Source organism: Saccostrea cucullata, unplaced genomic scaffold (genome assembly GCF_032062105.1).
Source record: "Saccostrea cucullata isolate Sc308-1 unplaced genomic scaffold, CSIRO_AGI_Scuc_v1 ctg12, whole genome shotgun sequence".
Classification (NCBI taxonomy): Eukaryota; Metazoa; Mollusca; class Bivalvia; order Ostreida; family Ostreidae; genus Saccostrea; species Saccostrea cuccullata.
The window spans coordinates 323,591-343,296 of record NW_026933001.1 but is presented as its reverse complement, the minus strand read 5'-3'; the positions used below and the strand labels follow the sequence as shown (position 1 = coordinate 343,296).

The 19,706-nt window shown below is 34.0% G+C and overlaps 1 protein-coding gene across 3 annotated transcripts in view; it reads right to left on the bottom strand.

The window, feature by feature from the left end:
• LOC134236848 (nucleolar protein 4-like) overlaps positions 1 to 18,872 on the bottom strand; it is a 38,715-nt gene extending 19,843 nt beyond the window's left edge. The window contains exons 1-3 of one of the 3 annotated variants that reach the window (XM_062718991.1): positions 18,338 to 18,872; positions 11,796 to 11,939; positions 5,576 to 5,830 (exon numbers count right to left, since the gene is read on the bottom strand). In XM_062718991.1, coding sequence (XP_062574975.1) covers positions 5,576 to 5,830; positions 11,796 to 11,939; positions 18,338 to 18,631 — 693 coding nt within the window. In that variant the 5' untranslated portion in view covers positions 18,632 to 18,872. The remainder of the gene's footprint in view (positions 1 to 5,575; positions 5,831 to 11,795; positions 11,940 to 18,337) is intronic. The other 2 variants (XM_062718990.1, XM_062718989.1) reach the window with 2 other exon arrangements.
• Between the last annotated feature and the right edge of the window lie 834 nt (positions 18,873 to 19,706).

Here is a 19,706-nt window from a genome sequence, read left to right as displayed (position 1 = left end):
ATTTGTATATGACAATTTTTAAGTGAAAAATTCAAATTTTTGTAGAGGATACTATGCTTGGTTTTACGCAATCTTAATAAAAATAAAGCGATAACGTAAAATCAAACAATGTTTGTAACTGGCCCCTTTGTCTGAAGGTTTAGGACTTTTCCGACTTGCTACGATCTCAAGGGGTATACAAAACCAAATCTGCAGATATGGTGCATCGATCTGTAGAAGTGTTTTGTCATCTTTCAATTATACTCTATTTTCAAGGTATACTCCATTACAGTATTACTTTATAACTATATAGTTATATGATTGAAAAACGCCTAGCTCTCTACATGGCTGCGATCGAAAATTTAGAAGAAAAAAATCATTTACCGAGTACCTGCACAATTCTTTCCAGTTGACCATAAGTATTTATTATTTTTAAAATATATTGGTCTTGAAAAAAGATCAGAATATTTCAAACTGATAAACTAGTAAATAGTTTTGGAAATATTTGCACTCGTTTTCCATTCTAGTTTATATAACATTAAGACAATCATGGATGGATGGGTGGATAGAGGTGGGATTAGAATGCCTTCTTCTTCTCCCCACACTTTTTCCCTGCTGAAATAATTTTTTATTTACGTTTAATTACCCCAAAACTGCAATACTCACCGTCAATAGAAACGCAACACCCTAATTTTAGGGTGAAAATTATATACAGATTATAACTATGTACCAAAAAAGTTAGGACATCTTTTACTTTGCCAAATCAGTTATTTAACGGTTGAATGAATTTCTTTCCATTACCGGAAGTTGCTTTTTGGCCCTCTTAAAAGAATTCAAAATTTTCCATTTTTAATAAAATTTTAACAATATTTTGGGTTTCCAAGGTTTTGAAAATGTTAGTCATTATTATTGTACTAAAAGGCCGGGAAAAAATCCTTCTTTCTTTACCGGATGTGATGCCTATATTTCCTCAAAATGACTGATAGCAAGAAGGGGGGATGTTTTAAGAGTTATGTGTTACCTTCTAAAGTTTAATAATAACATTAAAAATGAATATATTTAGGTAAAAAGTAAATTTACAAAAAATTAATGCTCCATTTAAACATTAAATGTTATTTTTAGACCTTAGAAAGAAACAAATCCCGTTAAATCTTAAAACATCCCCCCTTCCAACCATTTAATGAAAACGTACTAGTCCGCCATATACACAAATGCAGCCCGATTTTTACCATGCATTAAGTTTATTAATGTCTTAATCTGAGCGAAATCAATATTCTTGGGCATTTTTAAATACATGTTTTTCAGATATTGCTGTCGAATTTTCTCTAACCTGGCATAGTGTAGCAACTTTTTGACTTCCGGTCAAGAAACTGCCATTTATGCTATTGAAACACATGAGCCTGATGAGTCGTTATATAGTGTACATTTGCATCTGCAGCTCTTTTTTTTCTTTATTTGAGAATTTCCAGCATTAGCAATGAAAATCAGTCATTTTGAGGAAATATAGGCATCACATCCGGTAAAGAAAGAAGGATTTTTTTCCCGGCCTTTTAGAACAATACTTACGATTAACAGTTTCAAACCCTTGGAAACTCAAAATATTGTTAAAATTTTATATTTAAAAATGGAAAATTTTGAATTCTGTTGAGAGAGCTAGAAAGCAACTTCTGGTAATGGAAAGAAATTCATTCAACCGTTAAATAACTGATTTGGCAAAGTAAAAGATGTCCTAACTTTTTTGGTACATAGTTATAACCTGTATATAATTTTCACCCTAAAATTAGGGTGTTGCGTTTCTATTGACGGTGAGTATATTTTCAGTTCATCCCCGGGCGATGTGAATATTTTACTTCGAGGGTGGCTAAAACATCGTTTTAACCCTAAAAATACAAAAACAAAAAAAAATTATAGTATAATCATTATCTTACTCTAAGAATACCTAAACCAATGTAGTAGTTTAAGATACACGGCATCCTGCTAGCTCGGGCAAGTGGGTTAACCCCTTAGCTCAATTAATAGAGCACTGGATTGGCAGGCCAGAGATCCAGTGTTCAATCCCTAGCAGAGGCACAAAATTGTCTCTGTTACACCAACATGTCCTTCTTCCTAAACGCCCGTCTGTTTTTCTTAAAAACAAATAATTTTCAAGCTCATCATAAATGAAATTCAAAAAAAACTTGTACAAATGGTGTATCTATGGAGTCTTAAGCATGTTTGCATGCTGTATCCATTATAGTTTAAATTCAGGTGACCCCGCTTAAGTTCAGCTCTTAGGGCTTATCTCCAACGACATAAAAAGAATTTTTTTTAATTTTATGTGCATCTGTAAATGCTACATGAATAGTGTAGTGGTATACTATGAGACGCCGATTTGGTATTTACTGTCAGAAAGTGATATCACCTACATGTGTACTGTTCGAATAGCTCACAGCTTCCCTCTGCACCGATGAACTCAAGTGTGAGCATTAACTTCCAGCATTTTGAGATTTCTAAACAAAGAATACTTTATGATATCCTACAAGGAGGAAATGAGTCCTCAGGCCCCAAAAACCAATACATTTGAAGATTTACAAAGCAATAGAGCTGTCGGTCCTGGACCATGCATCGATTGTCTTATTCTTAAACCTAGCCTTGTAAATTCTAACATTCCCTTCTTTTACTCAAATACAAGTCACACAAACCAAAGTTTTAAGGACTTAGTAAGCCTGCGATTTATTTTTCAAGAAAACATAAAAAGTTAGGTCCGTCAAGACAATACCCTGACCTATTGATATGGCGTTCATTTGATTTATAAAGCGAGTTCCAGCTTAAAAAAGAGTGTCTCAATAGTTTCTAAGTAGTTTCCTTTCTTGAAAAAGGATACACGTTTCATATCATATTTTCTTACTTATAGCTTATAGTTGAAAAAATATACATTTATGAAAAAAGGTTTGTATCCTAAGATTAATGAGCAATCAACTAGAGTACAGAATTGGTATAAAAAGTCTTAAAAATGCGATTGAAATTTAAACGTTCAAATATTGATGATGACTATATTTTCGCGACACCTTATTTACGAGATAGCTACAAGTATGTTATTCATAAGCGAAAGAAATTTCCTTGATTATTTGCGATATAAAAAATTGCGAGAATAAAATATTCGCAGAGAGATTTGCATTATTTCGCAAAAAATATGATGTTTAAGTGCAAAGTTTTTTTTGTATTAGCTTAAAGGTCAAGTTAAGGTAATATGTGCTTATTAAGAATGTCAAAATTCATTCAACATGTGATATTTATAAAACGAAATCAGGCGCGTTTGCGTTAAAATTAAATAGATCAAATGTCATGTATTCATTTTTAATAGCGTTAAACTTGCAATCTTTGACTGAATTGTGACAGACACTTTCTTTTTATTATTTCTCATACGAAATATTGTGGACAGATCCACAGATCACTAGAGAAAACGACGGAATTCAAAGGTTTCGAGCAGAATTATATTAATTTCAGGACTCCTGATTTTGTTTGTTTTAATTATAAGAACACTTTTGAAACGAGTTAATATTAAAACTTGATTAAGTAAGAAGTAAAAAAGTACATTTATTATTATTTAGAAAATAATCTGCATGATATATTCACGCACTTCTGCTCTCCCAAAAGTTCAAGGAAGAAAAGCAAATGACGTCATGCAGCAAAATCTTGGACTCCTATCGTATTATGTACCTCTCTGCATCCGCTGTTTTAAAAGATGAATCTAAAAGACTTGGCTTTCATTCATATTTGGGCAATAAACCAGAGGTGACACTTTTTCATCTCTCCTTTTTCTTTCTTTTTATATCTTGTGCTTGTTTCCTATCGATCCAACGTCTGTATCACTTTGTTTTAGGGTTTGTATCTTTTTATCCTATAGATTCAACGTTTGTAGCTCTCTGTTTAACGGTTTGTAGCTTTTAGTGTCTGTATCCTAAATCACCGTTTGTATCCCTTTAGTTTTACGCCTTGCAATATTGTATCCTATAGTTAATCCGTTTATATCCTTTAGTTTTACCGTTGGTACCCTATACTTGCACCATTCGAATCCTATCATTTTACAATATGTACTTCATGGTTCGTATCCTTTTATTTTACCGTTTGGATACTGGAGCTTACTGTTTGTATTCTTTAATTTTTCTCCTTGTATCCTGTATCCTTTAGTTTTACCGTTTGTATCCTAAAGTCTTTATTTTGGCAGTTATTTCTCCAGATGATTCCTCTCTCAAGATCCAGCATTCGAACAGGATGGGGATTTGTGGTTTTAATTAAACAAAGAGTACCTAAATTCATTTTTAAATTTTAATCCAACCTTTTGATTTCTTTTTCTTCAATAAGAGCCAAATTTAACTTCTCTCATACCTCATTGGCAATTCCTCTTGACATTTTTTTGGTTCTCCTCAACTTTTTCGGACCAGTAGCTTTGGGTTTTACTGTTAGCTCTCATTTTTGTTCGTATTAGGCTCTAGCATATAGAGGAATCCCTTTGTGTTCATGTGAAGATCTGCAGTTGATACTGGTACACTCTCATCGTTTTATTTCAAACTTTCTTCTCATCTGCCTATGGTTGTGGGTAGTCCTCGGGTTAAAATGGCAACAGTCCACCAGGTCCCTCAATAACGCTGCCTTTACACGATAGCTCTCCTCCCCAAAGAAACTTGATGTTATTTTTCTTATGATAAAAGATAATTATAACCCTTCACTTATGAAATCATAATGATTGACCCGGTTTTGGAGGGGTGTCATAAGTAAAATAAAGTCAAGTGATTGTGTCTCCTCTGTGGTAAGTTTTGATATGTATGGATGAGTTGACTAAGAGATTTCTAAGTACTGCCCGATGCATAAAATTCTTTACATTACATAATTGGAATTCTTTGTTAGGATAATAAAACCCGCCAAAGATTTGTCAGACTTATAAGTGTGGAGTTGGCTATTCAGATGTTATGTTTGCTTCGATTCAAACCGCCATTTTTGTATCAATTTTTTTTAAATAAAAGAGTTCCAGTCGAGTCATTTGGAGCCTTTACATTAACGCACGTTTCTATTTATCATCTTCAAGATTCCCAAAGATGATGAGCAAAATGGCAACAAATAAAAAAAAAACCCAGGTATATTAGCTGTGAAAATCCTAGGAGAAATATGAAGTCAAAATGAGACAGATATTTTATTTAAATAAATGGTTACTAGTTAGAAGGATGTTCAAGCTGCAAAATTGATTGCGGGCGAAATACAGTTTGAAAGAGGTCAAAACAAACGAATTTGCTTTCCGTCATCGGATTGGTCCGTTATGGTATTAATCTACTCTCGATTTTTCACGGACCAATCGGAGGACGAGAAACGAATTCGTATGTTGATCCCATTTGACCTCCTCTCCATTATGGTCCATAAAATCGATCTACATTTAAAAATTAAAACTTCTTAGCGGGGAGAAGATGAACAAAATTACTACTTTAAGTTAGTTTTTTTTTTTAGAATACAGCTCAAAAAATTATGCTTGAAAAAAAAAGCTGAAAAATATCAATATCTAGAAATTCAAATATTTCCTTTTCCACAAAAGCTTCAATCAATAATACATTTGCTAACATTTTACCTCATCCGTCGCTCCGACGTCATTCATGATGCTTTTTTGCTTCATGTGATTCAGGTACGTCTGCGTAATAGGCACACTGAAGTCAATGATGGGTGGGTCCTCTATGGCCATTTCCGGTTTGTAAGTCGACTCACATGACGCGTTACTTTGAGTTTCTTCTGATGACGTCACATGCATTCTTTTCTGACAGTCCGAGCAGGACATGAGGAACCGTGTAACTGCTTCTCTTGGTAAAAATGCGTAGGTTTCTGCAATCTAGAAAATGTTATTTTTCTTACCTAAATGAAATGCTTTACCGTTATAAACCTACAAATCAGATGAAGTTTTTTTTTAAAGACAATTAAGAAGGTTAGTCTTGGTAGTCGGTAGCTGCAGAACTGTGGCTCTCTGCTTGAGAAAATTCGGACAAATAAAGCCGAGCTTGTTCTGTCCGTATTTTCTCAAGCAGAGTGCTACAGTTCTGCAGCTATCCATCCAAATGAGTCAATGAAGGGCTCATGTTATTTACTGAGTTGCCTCACCTTTAAGACACCTTTTTTAGCTCTTCATTTTTGTCTTTTCTTAGAATATATTTAAACTCGTTATATAGAAAGAATCGAATTCTCTGATTTCAGCAATTTAAAGTTTTTAGTAATTAAATCTTTAAAAAAAAGATTAATACATTTCTGTGTAAAATTTGAACTCGTTTGTGTACCAGCAACTTGAACCCAGATTTGAACAATTACTTTTAATTGCCCCTCTGTTTCTAAGGATTCTTCCCTATGTACCGTATTTCTATGTCGTGTTATGAAAAAGGAATTGACCCAGTTATGTGGGTGCGCTCTAAGCCCAGGGCCATGACTTTAAAAAATCATTTTCTTGACTTTGTAAAAAATCTTTTTATTTCTAAATGACCCTGTCCTATTATTCTCATTACTAATTACATGATCACGTATCTTTAAAATTATCAATATGATTCCACTTTAACCAAGAATCTTTTGTGCCAAAATTTTGTGCCAGAAAAAGTCGAAATATGAAAAGTTAATTGACAGACGAACAAACAGACAAAGAACAAACTGAGACCAAAAAAGTTTCTACCAAAGAGTAAACCAGTGAATGGCTTGTTACTGTCTGATAGAGATTTGCCTGACATATTTTTAAACGTTGTAATTCACGAATTAATTTTTCCAATACATTTCTTGGCTCGCTGAGAAAAGCGAGGTAAATAGATCTAGACAGTCTTCATTTTACTCGATTGCTTCTCTGAGACTCGCTTGTACACTACAAGTATTTGCATATCGTATCTTATTATTTAAGAGTGGGGGAATTACCTTCTTTTAAAAAAATTGTATTGTTCTTTGTTTGTTTGTTAATAAAAATTATTTATCCTATGGTCATTTTCTAATATAAATTGTATTATTCCATCGAACGAAGACGTGTAAGAGTTATCTTACTTACTCCGAAGGCGCGTTCAGCAGCCGAGCGCTGGCGAATCAAGAGAAGATCCTGTCCCCTGCAGATATCAGGTTTGATCAGTGAAAAAACACAATCTTTTTATTAACATTTTTTGGAAATAACTAAATTTGAACTTTTGATTTTTTCCATTCTTAAACAACGATGCATTTAATTGTTCGCTGTATACTAATGTACTAATGTGCCGTTGCAGCCCCTCTCGATGTGTTTCGGAGGGTAGGTGTGTATGTGTGCAAATCACCCTACTAAAAATACATTTTCTAACTTATCATACGAACAAAATCAGGAAGAACTCTAACAAGAGAGAAATTGAATTCTTTTAAACATAACTTCTTAAATGTTGATTAGATTAGATCCGATTTAACTCAAATATAATTTGCCCCTTGCTTCAGTGTTTTTATTTTTTTAAATTTCGACTGAACTTGAAATGAGCAAGTCAATAGATAGGTAAGTTGGCATTTGATTGATCTGTATCACGAAATATTAAGTACTACTGAGCTGTATATTTAGGACACATCTGTTCTTATGCCCTCACAATCAGAGCTTTTCCTCTTCACAGATATGACAATGACCCATTACGGGTTTTCCCCCCGAACGAAGTTTTCTTCCATTATTTCCATTTAAGAAGAAAACCAGCTTTTTTTTCTTTGTAAACACGGAATCAATTGTACAGAAGACAATGTGATTTTTCCTTTTTTCGGGCCATATTCGACAAAATGAAGTGAAGAACTTCGTTTGCTAATTACAAGAAAATAGGGTTTGTGTCGTTTGAAGCTTAGAAACTAGTTATCGCCGATTTATCGATTCTGGGGGAGCTGCATCTTTTAACATTTTTCTCGTCAAATAGCCATGGAGAAGTTGTGCGACTTCCGAGAGCAAAGAAGTTTTGACGGGTTTCAACTAATCTTCGGATCTGGGCATTGCGGATTATTTCGAATGCCATCACAAGCTGTGCGGGATTTAGCGATACTTGGTTCACTGTCAAACCACAGAGTAAGGAGCCACGATTTGGCATGTCACAGAATACGGAAAGCCGGAATTCTCGTTAACAAAAGTAAATTTTCTACCGGAGAGGACCAATAACTTCCACAAAATGCTGAAATTTAACCCAAAAACATCATAATTTGAGGTTGCAGCCTACACAATTCCTCAGGTGACTGCTATTCATCACACACTAAATATATATACGTATACAGATGTATGTACTTAAAAAAAAAGAAAAATATTGACTTTTGTTGCTTGTTTTTAACTACCAGGTATGAAACTTTAAAATTATAACCCTTTCATTCAGACAGAAATTTTATGCAAATCAAAATTTGTTTTGATTTTTTTTTTAACCAAAGGAAACAAATTCTAAAAATATACTAGTATTTGCTTCTGGAAATATTAAAAATAATGTTCAGACGTAGACATTGAAAACCATTTAATTCATGTCACGACTAGGAAATTTGCATTTTCTTTTGATTTACGTCACTTCTAGGAAATTTGCATATTCATTTGTTTAGTTCATTTCATCCTCTTACATGTACGTAAGTATAGACAAGCACAATACACAATAGTTTTGATCCTGTCTATTAATAATTCTAAAATCTAAAATAATGGCATCAATGTTTATAAGTACGGAAATATGTACATGTAAGTCTCTAACTTGTCAAAATGTTTTAAAAGATATTCCTTTTATACAGATAATGGTCAGTATAACTCATATTGGGATTTTTGCTTAGCTGTATAAGTTTTTATTCTTTTTTATGCCATAGATAGATATTTCTTTGCTTTGTGTTTTACTAATTGTTGTTGCATCATTTTCTCTCGTTTGTATAATTGTGATGATTTAGTGCCTTTATTTTGTAATCATTTTTATTTTCTATTTAAAATTGACTGGATAATGTACCATGTTGTACCATGTTGTAAATTTTGAATTTACTGGGTGGATGTAAAAACAACATTTCCCATGACATATTTGTCTCTACCCAATTGATTTAAGTTTTACACCTTGATAAAGGTGTCATTCAAAATAAAAATCAGAATGTCACAGTATGTATACTCGTATTCACTTCAATTAAACCTTCATATGCATGTTATTTGCGCGTTAAATTGTTGCTCTATATATTGGCGCATGTGTTTGATGTATCGCCTGTAGCTCTACATGTGTATTTATTTCTGCATTAAATTGCATGTGGTCCTTCTTTGTTTCTTAATCTGAATGGACTTATCCTTTTCGACTTAACCGCTCTGAAGGTATTACTCCGTATTGACTAAACCGCTCTGTAGGTATTACTCTGTATTGATTTACCACACTGTGGGTATTACTCTGTATTGACTTACCACTATGTAGGCATTACTCTGTATTGACTAAATGCTCTGTAGGTATTACTTTGTATTGACTTAACCACTCTGTAGGCATTACTCTGTTATGAGTTACCACTCTGTAGGTATTACTCTGTATTGACTACCGCTCTGTAGGTATTACTCTGTATTGACTACCACTCTGTAGGTATTACTCTGTATTGACTAACGCTCTGTACTCTGTATTGGTATTGCTCTGTATTGACTACCACTCTGTAGGTATTGCTCTGTATTGACTTACCACTCTGTAGGTATTACTCTGTATTGACTACCACTCTGTAGGTATTACTCTGTATTGACTACCACTCTGTAGGTATTACTCTGTATTGACTTACCACTCTGTAGGTATTACTCTGTATTGACTTACCACTCTGTAGGTATTACTCTGTATTGACTTACCACTCTGTAGGTATTACTCTGATTACTCTGTATTGACTTACCACTCTGTAGGTATTACTCTGTATTGACTACCACTCTGTAGGTATTACTCTGTATTGACTTACCACTCTGTAGGTATTACTCTGTATTGACTTACCACTCTGTAGGTATTACTCTGTATTGACTAACGCTCTGTAGGTATTACTCTGTATTGACTTACCACTCTGTAGGTATTACTCTGTATTGACTACCACTCTGTAGGTATTACTCTGTATTGACTAACGCTCTGTAGGTATTACTCTGTATTGACTTACCACTCTGTAGGTATTACTCTGTATTGACTAACGCTCTGTAGGTATTACTCTGTATTGACTTACCACTCTGTAGGTATTACTCTGTATTGACTAACGCTCTGTAGGTATTACTCTGTATTGACTTACCACTCTGTAGGTATTACTCTGTATTGACTACCACTCTGTAGGTATTACTCTGTATTGACTTACCACTCTGTAGGTATTACTCTGTATTGACTTACCACTCTGTAGGTATTGCTCTGTATTGACTACCACTCTGTAGGTATTGCTCTGTATTGACTACCACTCTGTAGGTATTACTCTGTATTGACTTACCACTCTGTAGGTATTACTCTGTATTGACTACCACTCTCTGTATTGACTACCACTCTGTAGGTATTACTCTGTATTGACTACCACTCTGTAGGTATTGCTCTGTATTGACTACCACTCTGTAGGTATTGCTCTATATTGACTTACCACTCTGTAGGTATTACTCTGTATTGACTACCACTCTGTAGGTATAACTCTGTATTGACTACCACTCTGTAGGTATTACTCTGTATTGACTACCACTCTGTAGGTATTGCTCTATATTGACTTACCACTCTGTAGGTAATACTCTGTATTGACTTACCACTCTGTAGATAATACTCTGTAATGACTACCACTCTGTAGGTATTACTCTGTATTGACTTACCACTCTGTAGGTATCACTCTGAATTGACAACCACCCTGTAGATATTACTCTGTATTGACTTACCACTCTGTAGGTATTACTCTGTATTGACTACCACTCTGTAGGTATTACTCTGTATTGACTTACCGCTCTGTAGGTATTACTCTGTATTGACTTACCGCTCTATAGGTATTGCTCTGTATTGACTTACCACTCTGTAGGTATTACTCTGTATTGACTACCACTCTGTAGGTATTACTCTGTATTGACTACCACTCTGTAGGTATTACTCTGTATTGACTACCACTCTGTAGGTATTACTCTGTATTGACTACCACTCTGTAGGTATTACTCTGTATTGACTTACCACTCTGTACGTATTACTCTGTATTGACTACCACTCTGTAGGTAATACTCTGTATTGAGTACCACTCTGTAGGTATTGCTCTGTATTGACTTACCACTCTGTAGGTAATACTCTGTATTGACTTACCACTCTGTAGATAATACTCTGTATTGACTACCACTCTGTAGGTATTACTCTGTATTGACTTACCACTCTGTAGGTAATACTCTGTATTGACTTACCACCCTGTAGATATTACTCTGTATTGACTACCACTCTGTAGATAATACTCTGTAATGACTACCACTCTGTAGGTATTACTCTGTATTGACTTACCACTCTGTAGGTATCACTCTGAATTGACAACCACCCTGTAGATATTAATTTGTATTGATTTCCGCTCTGTAGGTATCACTCTGAATTACTACCACTCTGGTAGTCAATACCACTTTGTAAGTATTACTCTGTATTGACTTACCACTCTGTAGGTATCACTCTGAATTGACAACCACCCTGTAGATATTACTCTGTATTGATTTCCGCTCTGTAGGTATTACTCTGTATTGACTACCACTCAGGTAGTCAATACCACTTTGTAAGTATTACTCTGTATTGACTTAACACTCTGTAGGTATTACTCTGTATTGACTTACCACTCTGTAGGTATTACTCTGATTACTCTGTATTGACTTATCACTATGTAGACATTATTTTATATTGACTTACCGCTCTGTAGGTCCGTTTTTGACCAGCGTGTTTGCCACCTCTGCCATCCATGTCCACGTGAACATTATAGATGATGTTGAAGAAATCTTCCACCTTGGCGACTTTCTTGAAGTTCTTTTCTGTGTCGTTGCAATTAGGGTCTGTCTATACACCAAACGAAGGTGAATTTTGTCATACATTCAGAATACATCGATACATACTAATAACATACATGTATATGTTTAATAGCTATAAAAATAGAATCTCGGTCTTTAATGACTCTTCTAGAAACCCTCGACCTTATTAAACAGGAACATGGAGATTAATTATGGATAAAAATCAAGCTCAAAGAATACATATTGGGATCAGAGCAAACAAGGTCATCTAAAAACTCCAAATATTGGATAAGATGTCATGGAGGAGTTGGCATCCCCCGTCCGTCGGTCACACCTGACATATGTACCTTGTCATGATCCGACAAACGGTGAAGAATCCGTTCACATGTACAATTCAGTATGTTAGTAATGGTGTAGTAATTAGTATGAAAAAAAGTCAGTCAGCATTCGACTGAATGATTGTATTTGATCATTTTGATGACAGTATCATTGTATCGACCATAGAATTTGCGAAATGCTTACTTTTAACGAGACTTTTGAAATCCTTGTTTTATCGACGTTTTTGTCAATATCTTGCTAAGAAATTAAAAATTGTTTGTAAGTTGAGCATGCTCCTGCGTTTCGAATCAAGCAGGCAATGCTGTGATAAGGTTAGTTAGCTACATTTACGACTATAGAAAAGTTGAAAGCCTCACATTTATCATAAAGTTTTGTTGTTAGGTTACTATTAAAAGGATATTTTGTCATCCATATCATCAAGATCCATCAAATCACCAACAAAAAGGAGAATTTTATTAATAAAAATTAAGAAATAAGAACAGCGTATCTAAATATTGATATAAACCAATGTTTAACCATGCAGTTATGGTCATGCCAGTAAAAGCTGGGCTTATCGCGCGAATAATATGTAAATTAGATCCTTCGATAAAAAGTGGAGATTTGATAAGGATGGGGACAGTAAAAAAAGAAGCTTTTGAAATATTCATAGAAGGAATGATTCTGTTTTATTTGGTGTTCTTGAGTAAGATAAACCAAGTTTGTAACACATGATAATTTCTGCTAAAGTGTTTTGCCGCTTCTACCAATTATCACATGTCCTATCGTTGATTATCACCTGATAAACTTGAAAGACAATAAGAATTCCTAAAAGGTGGGGTCTTTTTCATAACGATAAGGAAATGACCATGCATATATAAAGAAATATTGGTACCCAACAGGCCCGTAGGAAGCAATTTCGGGGATTTTCAGACCAGACAGAAATTCCTTAAAGGAAAAAAAGGTACCCAGTAAATCAATGGAAGAAACAAGGCGCTTCCTCTGTGCAAGCATTATGGTCAAATTTTCATTTTTTAAAAAAAAATCCTTCAACCTTACATAAAACAATAACAGTCGACCCATCTTTCTTACTTTAGACGATATCTTAATTACCAATAAAAAATATGCTATATTCAAAGTCTTTCAATATTTGCTTGATCTGTGGCTCATAGCTTTGAATTTTACTTTTGACAAACGGTGTGGCCGTGCACATGTTTACTAAAAAATAGTCAAATTTTAAAATGTAACTGTACTTATTGAAATTGCTTACTGCAAATATAAAATCTGGAATGAATTTAGAGCCCAGTAAGATGCATTTTTCTATTTATTAATGTTTCGCTTATTGGCATATTAAAAATAAAATCATTGGTTAAAATATTTTAAAATGTTTCAGCTTTTGTTTTACTGAGAAGAAATATATTCTTACTATGATAAAATCATAACATTTTCTTAAATGCTTAAAAATTATTTAAATAAAGTGTTTATTTTTTTCTGGATGAAATGGTCATTTTTCCAATTAAAATTCGGTTAAAACAGTCAGATGTACAAAAAAAAAATTTCGACTCCAAACCAGTACAGATTCGGAATCTTCAATCAGATTCCCTATTTAACTCATAAATAAAAACATTTAAGCTAACTTTTTCCTGCAGCTATCTTATTTCTAACAATGACGCATTACATGTGTCATGCTTAGTTCCGAACCACTCTGGCACCGTTTACTTGTGATTTTGATAGGGGACTGGTAAAATTCGTGTGAATTTACGTGTTCCGAAGCACCGAATCAATAAGGCACCCTCTAGTTTGCGGGAAAGCTTATATTCCGGATAATAGGGTCGACTTATGTCAAAAGAGACACTCGCTGAAGCTCATATTGGACGACTCTATGCCTGAAAGCTAGCTCTCGGCGGGGTCACTGTGGCGGCAGCTGCATTTCTCGTCTGCTAATAAGGTAACAATTTGAAATATCCCGGAGAGCGAAAAGGCGATATTGTAACAAGTTCGCTTTTAAAGGAAAAACGGTTTTGGGTCGTACAACAGAGTTCTAAAGTCCTCGTGTTTTTTTCTCTCTCCCTGCATATATTAATGATCAGTGCTCGTGCAAGTGAGTGTCCAGGTATATGTAATGAATGAATATGACGAAGTTTGAAACAAATTTATCTACTTTCTCATAATTTATTGCAATTTGCATCCAGACAGAAAATGATTAAATGAAGCAAATTCTGACAAAATATGATGATACTAAGTACACGTAGTAGTAACTAGTAAACACTCTAGACAGAAAAGGACATTTTTAAAAAAGATCTTTCATATTTTAGTATTAATAGCTGGTGTAATTCTAAAATTATTTTTGTCTTGCAAAAATATAAATTATTTTTTTTCGATTTGGGTAAAAATATATAAAAGTAAAAAAAAAAAAATGAGTAAAGATACAAGGCATTGGATATATAACAAGAAACCAGATTTCTTGTTTTTTTTAGACAATGAATGGAAAGTTTCTTTCTCTGAAAACTTATTATCTGGAATGGAACTTTTAAAAAATATTTTATGATAACTATCAGACCTACAGATAAACAAAATGGAAATAAATGATAGGTGGATAGTGAGCAAATTTTTTTTGGTATGTTTTGATGGCAAAAATCAGAGAAGTTCCGTAGAATTATCTGAATCCTTAAGTCATTCCCTGAACAATGCTCACAATTTTTATCTTGAAACAATTAAAAATCCCCAAATTGTTTTATATTCTAAATCGGCATCAAGGAAAAATAACCTTAGTTTAATTCTAAAGGGAATATCTCTAGCAAAGCCTGAATTGTGTTTTAAATGGTGGTGTCAAGCAATTACAAGACAATTGTATTTTGATGTGTCCCAGGACGGTAAAGTCACGTGTTTTTTCGAGCGTTCTCAGAAAGAAATGTCGAACTCCATGCCGGCAAAATGGAGTCGAATTTCCCAACACTTGTCGTCACGTTTTTAGACAAATGAGATTTATTTTAGCGCTCCCATTATTGAATCTCTTTTCCCTTCTCTGGGAGAGTAAACGAAAGATTTCATTTTCAGCGAGAAAGACGACGAAATACGCCAGAGGACAAACAGTTGTCGTTTGTTTCATGTTCATAAAAAATCGGGACTTAGAATCAATAAACAGTTTTTACTTGCAATAAATTGTAGAAAGAAATTTACTTTGTACAAGTTTTTATATGTTTTTAATTGATAAAGTGGGGAAATTTTAAAAAAGCAAATCTATAATCCTACATGTATATGAGAATTAATGAACAAAAATCCATGTTGTCAATTTAAATGGGGAAAATACAAAAAAAAAATGTATTGTATTGCATAGATTTTTGGCTTTTTAAATTGAATAGAACGTTTGAATGGATTAATTTATAGAGTGATACGTTGTACAAATCAAGGGGCAGATTACTCTAATTTCATAAATCAGATCTCTTTGTTGTGCAATGAAGGTTTCTTACAGGTATAAAAAAGTACATAAATAAATGAAAGAAAAATGCAAGTGTAATCAAAGATTAGAATATGCTTACTACTAGTACTACGCTGAATAAACAAAAAATAGAGTCTCGATGTTAGAGTTGGTATTTTTTATTTTTTAAAAGGCTTTTATACATTAATAATTATTTTAAAGCCAATTTACTTTGAATAACTGTTCTGTTCATATTACAAAAAACAAACAAGAAAACTCTTAAAAAGCAAAGCAGAAAAAGAGATAAATATGATCGTGATTGTTTTCTTCGAAACTTTTTGAAGGGTTTAGGAGATGTGCACACAAGAAGTATATACATATATAGAACTATTTTAAAGAGTTTAATCTTAAGTTACTGCCTTAATCTATAAAAGGGGAGCGTAATCACTATCTAATAAAAACATTCCTAATTAAAAAGGAAAGTTCTTAACCATGCTATTGCCAAATTTTGATGAGTTTCCGACTTTTTGAAAAAATAAAATAATTTTTCCGGACAAGTGCAGGAAAATATTTTATCACTTGAATCAAAGTAAGGTCAAAGGTCATATATACTCTATATATATATATATATATATATATATATATATATATATATATATATATATATATATATATATATATATATATATATATATATATATATTTACCTTTTTGATGATGCAGTTTAAATTTTGCCTTTTAAATATTTAACTTATAATTTACAAATTGACCCACTAAATGGGTTGTTTTTGTTATTTTATTGCATGCACTGATCCTTACAATTTATAACAGGAATTTTTTCAAACATATATCAATGCTTGTGAGTTTTTAAATAGTAGTCATTTAATTTAAGAATATATTTTAAAAGGAATAAATGTAAAACAAAAATGTAAGAAATATTTTTACGTAGTATCAATTCTTCATTTGTGGTCTATTTTTTCAATTGTTTTATTCTTGAAATTTTATCTATAACCAGTAATGCACAATATAAAACTAAACGTTTTAGTAAGATTAAGTCGTCATTAAAGCACTTGTATACTGGCTATTTGATCTTTAGATGAGAAAGTCAAGTCTCTAATAACATTCAAAAATGGATAAAAAAAATCTTTACGACCACGCCTTGGTTCAGATTGAAATATATTTCCAAGTTTATTGCACCACAGAACGTCATATGACACCATCAGGCCGCTGTGATGAGAGTATATCACAAACAGAGAGGACTGGCGGCCTGCCGTTGACATCCATGTCGCACGAGCACCTGTGGTCATTACGGCCATTGATTGAGCGATTACTCGTGAAAGACCATCACTCCAAAGTAATAATACGAAGAAAAATATTGTCATTCCGCTAATTAAAGGCAACGCGAAACCACCCGATCCGATAGGTGTGTGCATCATCCCAGTTACCATGGATACCCTGTCGCGCGAGATCTTGTTACAAATCTCCAAGAATTGTCTGATATCTACCTGACGAACTCGACAAAGCTTACATTTAGCTTATATGTGCTTTTGTCGCCTGAAACCGATTTTTGACTCGTGATAGTGGGATAAAAAAGTCCAATAGTCGGACGTGGTCAGTAATTGGAATCGAGGGGTATTACTTTTCGCATTGTTACTGAGAGGCTTTCACAATGCTAGCAGTAGAGTAAACCTAACAGTAGGACTTAATAAGCTGTTTGCAAAGAAGATATAACAAATTACATCACAGACAGACCACCTGCCCTCTATTATGAGGCCCTTTCGCACATCCTGGTCCAAAAAAACGTGGTAACAGTAAATTTGTGATAAATCAAAAAATCAATGGCTGGCAAGACCAAGGAATGGGGAAAAAATTACTTGTCTTTTTCGAAACATATAAAATCATTTCATAGAATAGTCTTCCAATATATATGTATGATAATTTGACTATTGAGGACGAAGTGCTTGACAGGGAAGAACCGAAATCTGCGAATTTCCGTTAATAAATCAATGTGGTCTTAGGACCCTAAAGCCAGTGTCCTATGGCCAATGCCTGAAGACAGTTAATGTATTTAGACCTTCTCGTTGTAGGCCGATTCCAACTCATGGATTTTCTTTCTGCTTTAATTTCGGCAGCCGTGCGGAGGAATTCTTTTGACAAAAAAAGGTCCACGTTTATTGCCCTGTGAGTTTAAAAATTAGACAATTACTTTGTTCTGTTTTCCTCTCCATGAAATTTAATTTTTGCTAATTAAAGATGCACAGTGCGTAAATTAAATGTATAGAATTAAATAAAGTTTAGGCGCATTTCCACAATCTCTTCACGACATCTAATCAATATTTTATTATCAACAGTAGAAAACTTGCCTATGACTTTGTATAATCGAGAGAAGATTTCTTAATTACATTTTTCTTCAATCCAGAGCCACAGTCCAACACGATGCATTTTTGCATATGTACATTTAATCGGATACTTGAGAAAAGAGTTTTAGTTACAAATTTATTTATAGAGTGTGAAAGTACTTGGTGATGGTACAATATAAGTGGGATACAGTATTCACAGGCAATTATAATAAGGAAGTGTGTAGACACGTCCTGTGCATGTATGAACGATGAACACAGGATGTCCTTGTTGAGATAGTACCAAATTTTGTTCGAGTTGTTTTGTTTATTTTTATGAAATAAAATTGATTTACAATATGACAAAAAAAATCTTACCAAAGGCTTGGTAGGAACATATATCGTCTGTTCGCATCCTTTCCCCGTGTTCTCAGAAGGTCCCAAACGAAATCCTTTCGCTTTCACCCAAAACCTGAACTTTGAATTGTCTGCAGTTGACGGTTCCTCACCGCTCAGAATTTTTACAATTCGCTCATATTTTTTACGGGTCACTGTCTTTGTTTTGCCACTGTCTCCATAATTTTGGAGGGCCCATGTCTGAAAAGTCTCAAACATCTCCTGTTTCTTAATGGAGCACCGCGAGCTGTCAACATCCCTCGCAGCAGACGACATTTTGCTACTTTGTCACCAGGCAGGACAGAGAGAGAATTATATACGGCAAGTTTCTAATTTAGAAGAATTCCCGTTGACTTTGGACGGTGAGCACGCGTCAAATTCACGGCCTGCTCTAAGCTGTCACTACCAGACATCCGACTGAACTAATTAGGACGTTAGAAAGAGTGCGGGACAGAGGTGACAAATCAACTCAGCCAATCAAAAGCCAGAGAAACAATGGTCCCGTACGGGAATGAACTTGTTGGGCATGCTCAGTACGAGGTTTACGCTCTAACATGGCGAAGGTGAAAATGAGAAGGCGGGACGCCGCTAACTAGAATTGACGTCCGATATCTGAATTTTATTTTATCATTTGTATCCAGAAATATAAGTATGGTGTACTTAAACTTTATTGTATCCTGATACTAATTTTTACATAGTACTATGGTGATTTTTTTCTATTACTATTGCATTGACATTTGTTTAAAAAAAAAAGTGTCCAGAACAGATAAAGATACGAATGTATTTTGTAATATGAGCAGGATATAACAATTCTATGTAGATACCGTCGAAAGACCAATATTGATCGCTTATTTGCTCTGGTTTCCAAGGTAAAAAAGAGAAAAAAGGTGTTGGCACGATCCGCTGGTGACGCTATCCGTAATAACACATCAGTGCACCCTTGGGTGGGAGAGAGCGATTGCTGGTGTGCAAAATTGAATTTTACGCCAAGCATCCCATGCACAATTGATGACGTAATTGCCACTCTTTGAATGATGCCGTTTTCATAACGGCAAACCCAACATTACATTCTCTGTGTGTTTTATTGGATTTCTGTTTCATTTTAATGAATTGACTCTGCTCATAAAATAGTTTTCTTCTTTAGAGCCTGTCGTTGAAATGTTTTTATTTTCCTCAAAGCTTATAACTTTAAATTGAGCAGCGATGTCCCTTGTAATGAATTGAAATGACCACTTATTGCAGCACTTCAAGCAACTTGCTTAAATCCTGGAAACATTTTTCTGTTTGTTTCTCTAGTATTTTTTTTTTCATTTTTAGTACTGTTCATGTACATGTATATATACGCAATAAA